Genomic DNA, 12,492 nt, shown 5'->3' with positions numbered 1-12,492 from the left:
TTAAATAAACGTGAAATAATCAAACAAAAAATCTTATCGAGACGAGAAGTCATCCTTATAAGAAATAATATTTTTTATTTTTCTTTCCCACGAAATTATATGGTCAGAGAAAATAAAAATAAAAAATTCTCTGAGAATAATATTATTTTGGGAAAAATAAAATATATTTTCCTCTTTCGACACACCTTTATGAGATTTTATTTCACGTGCCGTGCACGGGCCCCTCAAACTATTCCTCTCCACAAAAAATAATATTAATAAATAAAATGCCCAACAATTTTCTTAGGAAACTTACTGATATATATATTATATATAATTATTATTTTTTACTTTCACTATTGTTATTGTGTAAATTAATTAGTATTATTATATTGATTTTCTATGGATATTATTGGTTATATTTTCTAATTATAAATTTAATTCCTACTATAAATTATAGAAATAAAATTTTAATTTTTAGAATTATAAAGATTAAATTCTAACATTAATTTATTTAAGAAAGCTCAAAATAGATTATAATTAAAAGGACAATTTGGACTGTCATTATTAAATTCATTGATGTAATGTTCCAACAAATGAAGGTGTCGTTGTATGAGAAAGACCGTTCCACTTTCATTTTGAAGGTGGAAAATAGGATTTTTTATTTTATTTTTTTTATTTCCGTTTATGAAATTATTGAGACAATTAATAATCGATCCGACCTTGAATTGGACTGCATTATGATTCTTGTTTGAATCGATTTTTTTTAGTTAATATTTCTCTCTTCCCTTCCACGTACTTTGTTACCGCCATCGTTTAGCTCCCTCCGTTCCTAATTGCTGCTCGCCTTCCTTCAACTGTCACCGTTACTTTACCGTTAGTGACACTTTAACCTCCTCGTCAATCACGTGCCTCTTTACCACTAGTTTTAGATGAAACAGGCGATATTATGTTTCAAAATACTGTTCAACTTTCAAAGTGTTTCAAAAATACTTTCGACTATGAATTTTATTAATAAAAGTTAAATAACGTTAATGTTACCTTTTTAAAATTTTATGGGTACAGATGGTAAGTGTATTTTAATTTTTTTTTAAGTCGAAGAATATTACTATTATTTTGAAATATTTTTTAAAATATAAGAGTATTTTTTAAAATAAAGTATTAAGGATATTTTTTTTAATTTAAAAATATTAGCATGATTTATTTTTCATAAACTTGAATTTATTTAAGAAAGCCCAGCAGTGGTAACGCCGTTGAAACGGACCATGACCATATTTGGATTACAATCAAAAGGGACCACATTCACATCATGTACACCCCTAAAGCAAAAACGTATGATTTGACTATTTATTGTAAAGTTCTGATAAATAAATAAAAATATATATGAAATGCGTGTGAAAAGACTATCACGCCCTTAATTTGAGAGTGGAATGCAATTGAAATTTCACGGCCAAACTAGGGATGTTCACGAGACCGAACAAATACAGCAAAGATCGAGAGTTTACAAAACTTCCACAACAGTTGGGATGATCGACAACTTTTTTATTTTTATCGTTCTTCTATATTTAACTTGTTGTTCGTCTTCCTTCAACCGTTTACCATTGCTTCTCTTGTGGTCGTCTATGACCGTACTTTCAATAGAAGAATAGTGTTGTTATATTTTCAAATCTAGAGAAGAGGTTATTTAACATCTTTATTTGAGATGTGTGTAACAATATGATTTTAAAAATAATTGACCAATATTGTCTTCTCGTGCATACTAAAGTTAAAGACTCAAAAACTATTTAAAACAAGTGACATGATATTTTCATATAAGTATCGGTTACGAATTACGAATCTCCATAATAATATGATATTGTTCACTTTGAGTATAAGTTTTCGTGACTTTGGTTTTTGTTTATCCAAAATGTCTTATATCAATAGAGATAGTATTCCTTAATTACAGATACGTCACAGTTTTAAAGAAAACCCAACAAATCAAGATGATAACGTTGGATTGGATCAAACACAACAGTACATAGGAGGTGAACATTCTGGATACAACGACGTCGTTTGACTATATCCTGCTGGACCAGCCGCGTCAAATTATTAAAGGCCGGTGGAACTCGAAGTCAACGAGATTCCGAAAACATTGACCTGAAAAGCCCGTTTTGACCCATTACTGGCTATTGAATTTACTTTTATACCCCCAACTTTCTTTTGGGCTTTTTCTTTCATTTTTAAATCTTTTACATGTTTATTTCTTCAAATAAAAATAAAAACAAAGTTTTTTTTTTCCTTGTTTTAATCTCTACGGTTTCTCTTGATTTTAATATTTTAAAATTGAAATTTGTTATTTTTTTAATTAATTTATTGTTTTCTAAATGAAATTATTATTTTATTAATATATATTTAACCTCGTGAGCTGAAAAACTAATTTTGTTAATTTTATAAGCAAGTTGGATTTAAATTTTTTTTTTTTACAATTTTTGTGAAACTATGCAATAAACATTTTAAAATACATTTATCCAAAATTGAGAAACTATATAAAAAAAAATTAAAAACTAAATACCATTTTTTTTTTTTTTATATATAGTTCTCCGACACAGTAGTGTAGATATAACAACTCAATTCCACTGTTGTCCCAACTTTCCTTCAAAGTTTTAAAACCGCACATGCAAAGGAAAAATTTTCACTTTTTACAAGAAATACTCCGTTCTCCTCTCTAACCAATGAGATCTCACAGTAGAAATACAAATTTTTACCGTTTGAATCGAGAATATAAGATTCAACCAAATTAAGAATTAGTCTTAATTAACTAAATGATTAGTAATTATTATTTATTTTGAAAGGTAATTGAAAAGCAATGTTTAAATAAATTTAAATCCTCAAAAGCAGTGTGAAAATATGGAAAAAAAATTAAATTTTAATATAGAAATCCGTGTGGACTTTTTTTTTTTTTTGGGTTCATAAATTTAATTTAAAAAAACAATTATATATAATTAATTTGATAATTTAACCATTAATTTTATTCTAATAATAAAATAAAACCAAAAATTACAAGGATGAATCTGTTGAGAAACAGTTAAAAGGGTACGGTGAATAATAAGAAAGAAGTTGGGAATGATCATCTCCGGTTGGTGTTGGCCAGTGATTTTGGAGATCCCTCAAACAGATCAAGAAGGAATCCCTCCAAATCATCTGGAGTGTACTTGATCAGCTTGTCACTTACATGATTATTACATCTTCCAAAGAACCCTCGGTACGCCGGGATCACTTGGAGCGACGTCGAGATTCTCAGGTCGTCTCGAAGCCGAGAGTCGTGAACGATCCATGACGTTTGAGTTTTGTAGATCTCTTCGAACGCGACATTGAAGCTACGCAGCCTCTCTTTCAGCACGTTTCTCGACACTGAATTAGAACCCGGATGTTGAACCCCGTCCTCCATAAGGTATAACACTATTGAATTCCAACTCGCCCTCTTGTAGTTTAATACATGTTGCTGGAAGTTCATGTAACGTTTTCGAACCCAATCCTCCCCGAATATCTGGCTTAGCTCCGAACCTCGAACCTTTTGAGCCATGTAATGGATATTGTTCATCAAAAAGAAGTGCTGTAGAGCTGGATCTTTGTATTGCTTCGACTTCTCTTCGAGGTTGCTCTCTAGAATTGTAGCAACCGATCGAAAATGGCGAGCCATTGGAGAGAACTCGCCTTCTTTTTCTTCTTCTCGACTTGGATTCTCAGAGGACGATGGAGAATTAGGATATACATCTTCACCGTCTCCGAGGAGCACGTTGAGGGAGTCGCCATAGTCAGTAAGAATCAGAAGGTAATTCATGACATATTTCGTTAGATGATGGATGCCACCACCTGCAAATGCATTCGGCGATGTGTTTGCTGCAATAGCTTTCCCGAACTCGAGGAATGTCGCTGTAACGGATTTACCTAAACTATTTAGAACATCATGATATTCAATTCTAACAAGATATCCAACATCATCGCAGTATAATGTATCGATGTCGGAGAGATGCTCTCCGACAACCTCGTACATTTCAAGTATACGATTCAGTTTTTCGGGCGGATGAGGACCTATAGCCATGGCCTCGCCGAAGTTCAGAAGCTGCAGCATTGATGCCTTCGATGATTCGACAAAACAACTCAAACTAACCAATCCTTCATCCCCGAAAACTTGATCACAAAGGAATTTTTCACTCGCTAAATAGACTCGCACGAATCGCTTCATCGCTCGGTTCCATTTCCTGATCTTCGAGTTCAACGTAACCCAATCCATTTTCAGCACATCCTCAATACTCATTTTCTCCATTTCAAGCATCGATAAGCACTCGTTTAAAGCCTCTCGACGAAGATGATTATAAGCTTGAATACACTCCTGATCATAACCAGCCTTGAACATAACATTAGCAATACCTCTAAGCTCAATAACCGCATCCGAATTGACCAAATCAATGATCGAATTCTCCAACGTTCTCCCAACGCTACAACTCCGAACTGAACTCTCAAAAGATTCATCTCGATATAAACTCGTCGATCCCTCCTCCACAGAATCTTCCGTTACATGGGACGACACACTCTCAGGCTCATATTCAAGGCTACTCTTAGCAAGCAAATGCCTAAACTCTTCCTCAAGCCTCGCCATAGCCGTTTGAAGAACATCGTGCGCCTTCCTCGAAAGTTCATAACCGTGTTCATCCTCAAAACACAAACTCTCTAGCTTCCCAACCAATTCCCAGGCATCATCAGCAGCATTCAGATAGTCACACGCATCGTTCGGGAAAGCCGAGTCCCAAATCATAGACTGATCAGCCTCCCATCCCATGATTTTCTTCTGCACTACATTAAGCCTACTCTCAATCTCATCAACAAGCCCAACATCCCTGTCTTTGGTCACTCCAATTTGATGATTTTGTGTGGTTATTAATGATAACTTTGAGCAAAGATCAACCATAACGCTCTTTGTATCATCTGAAAGGCTTATATTTGAACTCAAAGCCTTAATAATGCAATTAGCTGCAGCAATAAGCTGCTCCTCTCCTACTAAATCCGAACCCACAAACTCACAGTCACCCATATGCCAGAAATCAACAACAAACAGAGCCCAAGAACAACAAGCAGTATCAACAAAGAAATGGACACCAAAAACAAAAGGCTTCAACAAATTCAGCTCAAAACAGAGTGAAAACTCCTGCAGAAACCAAATTAGAAGAGGGTTTTTGAGGAACAACATCAAAGTTCAAGCAATCAACTAATAAATCAGCTAATCGATTCAGAGAAAAAGATCTAGAACGAAACAAACCCTGAAGTTCGAGGAGAATAAGGAAGTGGAAGAACCTCGGAATCTGCAAATCTGAGAGAGATGAAGCTCCAACAATGGCGGCTAAGTTTCCTCTCCTCGAATTCGAAGCTTTTTTCTTCTGGGTGTTCGGATTTTAAAGCTTTTTGGGGTTCTTTTTTCGCTTTTTTGTAGGAAAATACTCAGGAATTTCGATGGATCTTCCGTCGAAGGACGCGGGGTGGAATATAAAAGTGATGGAAATGGAGGCTTTTGGTTATTTATTTAAACGGAAATTTGGAAATGGTCAGTATTCCCACTTGTTGACCGACCAACGACAGTGTTTTTCATTTTGTATTCTTGTTCATGAGCTGAGAGACAGAGCCTGTTTTTTTTAATATTAATATTTAAATCATACAAATTAAAGGACGAAATTAGTATAAAAAACTTAAAATTTATTATTATTTTAAAAGAATTAGAGAATCTAAACCATTTATTCTTAAATTTAAAAAGAAATTAATTTCATTTAAATTATAATACAGATATTTTGTGAGATGTCACCTCAGATGGAAAGTAAAACTAAACATTCTGAAAAATTTGTTTAGCAGATTAATTTTAAAACAGGCTGATGACTATACATAACAGATCAAACGGATAATATCGGCTAGCGGTAGACGCTATGCCCTCATCCGATGTGTTGTGAGAGATTGGTTTTGGAGGGAAAAAATAAATAAATAAAAGAAAAGTTTGTGGACAGTATCAGTTGGGCCGACGTGGCCCAAAGTTGCTTTTTATCTTATCATTTATCATTTTCTCTCTCTTCATTTAAAAAATATATATTTTTCTCAATGTATATGGTTTTGTTATTATGAATAACAAAAATATTTGCAAACGAATTTTAAAAATATATATAATACAATAATAATAATAATAATAAAGTTGTGAACCACAAGGAAGGAAGTCAACGCCATATTGGTCTATTAGGACAACTTTTAAGTTGACTAGGTCAAACTACGAGTTAATGTGAACTATTTGAACGTTGATGTTGTTAATTAATTTGGAGATGAGTCGTTACATTAACCAATAGAACGGAATTGGTTGATGACATTAATGTTATTTGCTCGTTATCAATCATACATATTTTATCCGATTAAATACAGGTTAGTCGCTGTCTTGTTCGTTTTAAATACATTGTATTGAAATTTTCAATGCTATGTTTATAACTGTATTTGAATGGTTATTAGTTAAAGACTGTTGTTATAATAATAGTTACTTATAACTTAATAATATTAAATTTTAAAAACCGTCATTGTTGTTTCATGTTTGTTCGATCAGATTTTTTTAGGTTTAATTCTGTCATATTGACTTTTTTAAGCTCGTCATTATGCTATTATCATAAGGTTGACCTCCCTGACAGAGCTTTTGATATTAACATTAGTTTACCACTTCTATTTTTCCTTGATCGAACTTTCAATTAGGGTTTTAATTCTTTTTAGGGTTACGACAAAAAAAGAACCAAAATTAGACTGGACCAAGAACGATGGGGAGATGCTTGGTGTCACAATCATGCTTGTCCCAAGGAGTGTTGCCTACGGTCGCATGCACATTACATACCAAAACCCTTGTGATGTATCATTTTACTGCTTCCTTTACCGCTTTCATAATGTATAGTTTCTTATTGTATTTTTTAAGTATATGACATTTCGGCAGAATCGTGTTTACGTGTTGGAAACCCTGAATTGCCTTAGAATATACTACAAGGGGATGCGACCAGTCGTCAATTCTTTCAACCCGAGTTATATATTATTTAAACCGTTGTGTTACATTTTCCACTTACAGCCTATAACTTTGCTTTCTTAATTTCTCTCGATCTTTCTTTCAAACCCTTTTTCTAAAATTTCTCTCTGCCCCGTTTTCTAAAACTTTATTCTTAAAGCGGGGCCATAGGCTTTAGGTATACGTGTCGTCAAGTCGAAGGCGACACGATTTCAATCAAATAAAAAAAAAAAAAAAAAAAAATTCATGGTGCAATGAAGATTTGTCAAATTTAGAATTATGACTTAAAAAGAAATTCACAATTACTAATGATCCCTTCTTAAATTACTTCTATCCCCTTTTCTCCTTCCCCAATCCCCAAATCTGCTAATAGTTTCAAAGAATTAGAACATTAGATTCCACCAATTTCTTACTTCCAAAGAGAATCATGAAAATGGGATTTCAAGATTTTGGCAACGGTTCTCCTTTGATGAAAGATTTGAAAAGCTGAAGAGCTGCTCTTGGTTTGAACAATGGAACTTCATGCCCTGCTCCTCTCACTGTTGCGAAGGTAAGCCCTTCATAAACCTCTGTCCAACCTCCCACCTTCATCAAAACCAAAAAAAATTCACAAATTTTGATTTCATTTCTCAATTCAGTCACCCATTATCATAGATTTTGTTTCTTTGAATTGTTTGTTTTGATGTTCATATTGAAATGCCATTCAATGAGGTGAAAACTGACCTGGTTTTTGACATACCATGGATACCATGGAACTTTTGTAGTTAATTTCAGCTGTGAAATGGAATATCTTGTTGCTGTTACAGGCACCACTGAGTCCACATCTCCACTGCAAATCATTTCCAAGAAAATTGTGCATATCAGGTGTTTGACAAAATGCCCAAAAGAACTGAAATGGCTTTATTAGCATGATTCATTGATAGATGTCATTTCCAAGAAAATTGAGCATCAGGTGTTTGACAAAATGCCCAAAAGAAGTGAAATGTCTTTATTAGCATGATTCATTGATAGATATCATATAAGATAAAGAGTGTCCTAGTAGTCATTGACTATTACATATGAATTGGAAGTATTATCCCAAGAGATTAATCAAAATGCGTAGTATCAAAGAAAGATGGGCACAAACATGTAGAAGGCGACTAACCTGAAAACCCACACTCTCATGCCACTTGATATCAACTCCCTGTAAATTGGAAGTATCGATACGTCGGTGTCGTTCCAATTTCGATTCAAGATTTCACTGCACAAAACGAAAGGTTGTTTGTTCATGGCAACAAGAATACTCATGGCATCTATAGAGAAAGCTGTTGATATAACATGGATTTACCTGCAAGCAGTCCATCTATAAGGAATTTTTGTTATGTTGGCATGAAGAGCTTTCTGTACATCTGGCCTATTGTAGTATATTTCTGCATATTTCTCAGTACAAGGATCATAGCCGGCCATTTGCCTGAATGCCTGATAGATAGTTTATGAACTCAACATTAATAATGACTTGAATCTCTTTTTTTTCTTTTCAGGATGATTTTTGGTTTGCAGCATAAACAGAGAATAGATACCCGGTGAGGTCGGTGAGGCAATCGCATAGTACTCTGACGGGTTGCGAGGCTACCGTCGGAGTGGTTGCAAGGAGGTGCATAAATGTTGTACTGATCAATGTTCCCAAACTCTTTATCCATGGCATAGGTGTACAAGGACTCACACTCGTTCGATTCCTTTTGTCGACTAAAATCACAAGTGTTAATGAGCTCATGGTACGTCTTATCCGAGATCATAGCATGACTCCACCAGTAAGTTACTGTCCCTAAGTTGTCGTAGTAGTTGTCTGTCACAGCATTGCCAACCTGCATTTCATTCACTTTTCATTCCACATAGTATTCATGATTTACATCGAGCTAAGATTCACTCCGCTTCTAACCCAGATATAACATAATGTACGAGTTCGAGTTTTGAATTGTAGCAGATACGAAGTGAAGCAACAAGACGAGAGGAAAGTACAGCGACCCGAAAAGCGAGGACAGTGCGGAGAGGAAGTTACCATGATTCCCTTGAGATGAATAGGGTGGGAGGATTTTGCATTGTAGGCCAAGATTTCTCTGGCAAGCTGAGGAACATAGTGACCAGCATAGCTTTCTCCCGTAAGAAAAACGTCGCGGTTCTTGTACCTCGGGAAACGATCGAGCCATCGTACGAGGAACTCCAGAGAATCCTTTGCTGAAACAATGTTTATTGATCAGGTACATATAATTCAACTAGTCAACTTGAATCAAAATGCAATAGGATTGAACTTTAGCTCCCAAAAGAGAATATGTTGAGTACTTTCCATAGACAATGCAAGTGTTCAACAAAGTTTTAAAAAAATTTAAATTTATTAAATATTTTTCAAATTATGTGTCTATTAACACAAAATCTATCTCAGTTAACTTGTGCTATTTTAAGTTAGAATCTACTGCGGTTGAGAGCATTCTATGCTGATGCAGTCGACAATACTAGTCGTTCATCTGGCTGCCACGACTCACGCTCACGCGGAATTAACTGGATGTGAAGCACACTAGCCAGGCCGCGGTCTGAAAAGATTTGGTCAACTATTTGAATAAAAAAAAACTAAATAATTTTGTTTTTTTTTTTAATTTATTTATGAAATTTATGGTGAAGTGACAATTCAATTGTTGAGTGCCGTGAATCATTTAATTTCAGAAATAAAATTTCTTGGATTGAAATTTGGTCAAGATTTTATTTATTATAGAAAAAATATTTTTTTTAAATTTAAAAAGTTATCTTTCTAAAAAAATCACTTTTCAAAATAAAACTGTAAAATCAGATTTTAGAGTTTATAAATCTGAAAAGCTATTATGTACTTATTAATTATAAAAAAAATACATTTTAATTAATTTCTGTTTGTGTGAATTAAGTGTGTTATGCTTTAGATTTTCTTATTAATGAAACCCGGTCCCATCCCGGGTCACATTGATTTTTTATTTAATATTCTAATAGGTATTTTTATTTCAAGAGTGATTTTGAAATATTTATTAAAGATTAAAAATTATAATGTGAGCCTAAATATTTGAAGAGATGAGATAGGAAGAAGATACCAGTACGACGGTCACCCGTATCAAGCAAGTCAGAGGAGCGATTGGTATAGGAGAACCCGACACCGGCCGGAGTTTCGAGGAAGAGGAGGTTGGCGACGGAGTTCCAAGAGAACTTGTTGGTGACTAGGCCGGAGGCTGTCTTATTGATTCTAAATGGACCAATTTCTTCCGAAGCTCCATAAGCTATGGAGGAGCAACCCGGACCTAACAATTCAATCAAATAACAATTATTACAATAATGAAAAATAGTTTTTTTTAAAACAAATAAATATAAATTATGAAAATGAGCTTTCTCTGCTCTCCCCATGACCGGAACGGCCGGTCAAAATTGGTTCATCATCAAAGTCATGCTTCAAAGCATAAATGCCATGTGACACATAATGGAAGCAAATATTACTTGCTCTTTACTCTATATAGATGCATTATTCAATTTTTTTTTAATTATTATTATTTTTCCGACACCCGATACTACCAGAGAAGTTGAGCGGTGAAAAAGAGAGACAATAATGATGAACGAACGATAAAAGTCATTTTTCGTAATAACTCAAGTTCAATAGCTTCAGTTTGTAACCTTAAGTCCACCCCTAACAAATATTGTCTGTTTTGACCTATGACGTATCACTATTAGTCTCACGGTTTTAAAACACGTCTTCTAGGGAGACATTTCCACCCCTTAAAAAGAATGTTTTGTTCCCCTCTCAAATTAAGCACAATAACATTTGATGTCGAATAGATCGAGAGAAATGTAGATAGAGAGGTTTGAAGGTGGGCAATGGCATTGATGGTTTTGGCACCAAATACCATAGCTGACAAGATAAATGGCAGCTGCCCTTGTCCTTGTCCTTTTATTTATTACTAGGAGGCCCTCTTCCTTTTTGCTTTCCTTTCATGCTCGAGACTTTATAATTATAAATAAACGTCTAAATAATTGACATTGAATGAAAGTAATATCTACACTATATTGATGACTCATGTTCGTGTTTGATACTATAAATATATTTAAAAAAAAAATTTAAAATGGGTGAAGACATAAATTTCCAATCAAAATAAAATATTTTAAACTAAAATACAAGAATAATAATTAATTAATTTGAAGTAAATATTTTAAAAAAGGAAAAGAGAAATTATTTAATTTTGAAAAATATATGTATTTAGTATTACTTGTACAACCTACTGGTGGTTGGATCATCATTCCAAGCCACAGTCGGCCAGTCAAGTATGAGAACCCTTCTCTCTCTTTCTCTCTCTTGCCCTAGTTTTTTAGGGCACTCTCTCTCTTGCCCTAGTTGTTTAGGGCAGTTTCTCTCTCTAGTTTATTTTAGGGTTTTTATGATTGTGTCATGGGGAGTTATTAACCGTGCATGTCCTTTTACTGCAGTAAATAAAACTAACTACCACCCACCACAAACGGCTAAATTTCAATTTCAATCCAAAATAAATAAAAAAATAAAAATAAAAATAATCCTCTCATTTTCAAAGCCGCAATTAAAGTTTTTACACAGTTCCAAGAATTTCTCTATTTTTTATTTTTTATTTTTTATTTTCGTCTCATAAATATCATTATATTATCTTGTCGGCAACGGAAAATTAAATTTTATAAATGGGAGCAACAGCTAATTTTAATTAATGGGGCTTCTTTTTCCTTTTATAGAACGTCGACTATAATGGGTTTTAATTGAAAAATAAAAAAAATATATTATTTTATAAATTTAGTTTTATTATTAAATTTTAATTAAAAAAAATTAATTGAATAGTTGGTAGAGGAAAAAGACAATTGAAAATCATGTTACTCCAATGCAGCCGATGAAACAGTGCCTACATTTCTTAATTTTTTTTATAATTTTTTTATTATAATTTTTAATTTACTTTAAAAATAATAATAATAATAATAATAATGTGTAGAGAATGGGGAGAGGTTGAGACTGACCTCCATTGAGCCAGACGACGAGGGGCTTGGAGAGGGGTTGGAGGGAGGCTTCAGTGAGCCAGTAGAAGAGGGCTCGACCTGCCACGTGGTTCACGGTCACGTACCCGGAGAACTGCTCGAAAGAGACCTCCGGCTGACCTGGCAGGCTGGAGATTCTGTCCGCCGCGGCTGCCTCTTGTTCATGCCTTCCGGCGTGCCCGGGAATGGAAGAAGAAATGAGTTGGAGGAGGAAAAAGGCGGTGGCTGTGAAGTAGATCTGAGAGATTGCCATCACGGTGGCGGACCACGGCGGAGAGGGTGGCGGAGAGGTTTTTCTTTTTTTTCTTTCTTAGTTTGTGTGTGAGAGAGAGTTTGACGGGGAAGACTGGTTTTCAGTGTGGATTAAATAGAAGACAGAGAGAGAGAGAAATTAAGTTTTTTTTTTTTTTTTTTTTTTTTTTGTTATA

General features: G+C 34.2%; 2 protein-coding genes across 3 annotated transcripts; both read right to left on the bottom strand.

Annotated features, from left to right (window-relative positions):
* Positions 1-2,955: 2,955 nt before the first annotated feature.
* On the bottom strand, positions 2,956-5,517 carry LOC111452073 (exocyst complex component EXO70E2). Of its 2 annotated transcripts, none has more exons than XM_023092608.1 (2): positions 5,276-5,517; positions 2,956-5,164 (listed from the first exon to the last, which is right to left on the bottom strand). In XM_023092608.1, the coding sequence occupies exon 2, from the start codon at positions 5,048-5,050 to the stop codon at positions 3,086-3,088; it is 1,965 nt and encodes a 654-aa protein (XP_022948376.1). In that variant the 5' UTR covers positions 5,051-5,164; positions 5,276-5,517; the 3' UTR covers positions 2,956-3,085. The 2 variants fall into 2 exon arrangements, with proteins under 2 accessions (XP_022948376.1, XP_022948377.1); XM_023092609.1 differs by having other exon boundaries at positions 5,311-5,517.
* Positions 5,518-7,270: 1,753 nt separating this feature from the next.
* Positions 7,271-12,398, bottom strand: LOC111452075 (serine carboxypeptidase-like 25). The gene is made up of 8 exons (XM_023092612.1): positions 12,047-12,398; positions 10,120-10,323; positions 9,066-9,241; positions 8,587-8,871; positions 8,355-8,485; positions 8,172-8,267; positions 7,751-7,856; positions 7,271-7,612 (listed from the first exon to the last, which is right to left on the bottom strand). Exons 1-8 carry the CDS (start codon positions 12,315-12,317, stop codon positions 7,469-7,471), a joined length of 1,413 nt encoding a protein of 470 aa, XP_022948380.1. The 5' UTR covers positions 12,318-12,398; the 3' UTR covers positions 7,271-7,468.
* Between the last annotated feature and the right edge of the window lie 94 nt (positions 12,399-12,492).

The sequence above is a fragment of the Cucurbita moschata genome, unplaced genomic scaffold, assembly GCF_002738365.1.
Source record: "Cucurbita moschata cultivar Rifu unplaced genomic scaffold, Cmos_1.0 Cmo_Scf00014, whole genome shotgun sequence".
NCBI classification, from domain to species: domain Eukaryota; kingdom Viridiplantae; phylum Streptophyta; class Magnoliopsida; order Cucurbitales; family Cucurbitaceae; genus Cucurbita; species Cucurbita moschata.
This window is presented reverse-complemented; position numbering and strand designations above follow the sequence as displayed.

Coding starts and splice junctions, on each gene's coding strand:
- LOC111452075 (XM_023092612.1), bottom strand. CDS start 12,317: ATGGCAATCTCTCAGATCTACTTCACAGCCACCGCCTTTTTCCTCCTC. Junction 8,486..8,586: donor TGCCTCACCGACCTCACCGG/GTATCTATTCTC, acceptor ACTATCTATCAG/GCATTCAGGCAAATGGCCGG. Junction 8,268..8,354: donor TATAGATGGACTGCTTGCAG/GTAAATCCATGT, acceptor CGTTTTGTGCAG/TGAAATCTTGAATCGAAATT.
- LOC111452073 (XM_023092608.1), bottom strand. CDS start 5,050: ATGGGTGACTGTGAGTTTGTGGGTTCGGATTTAGTAGGAGAGGAGCAG.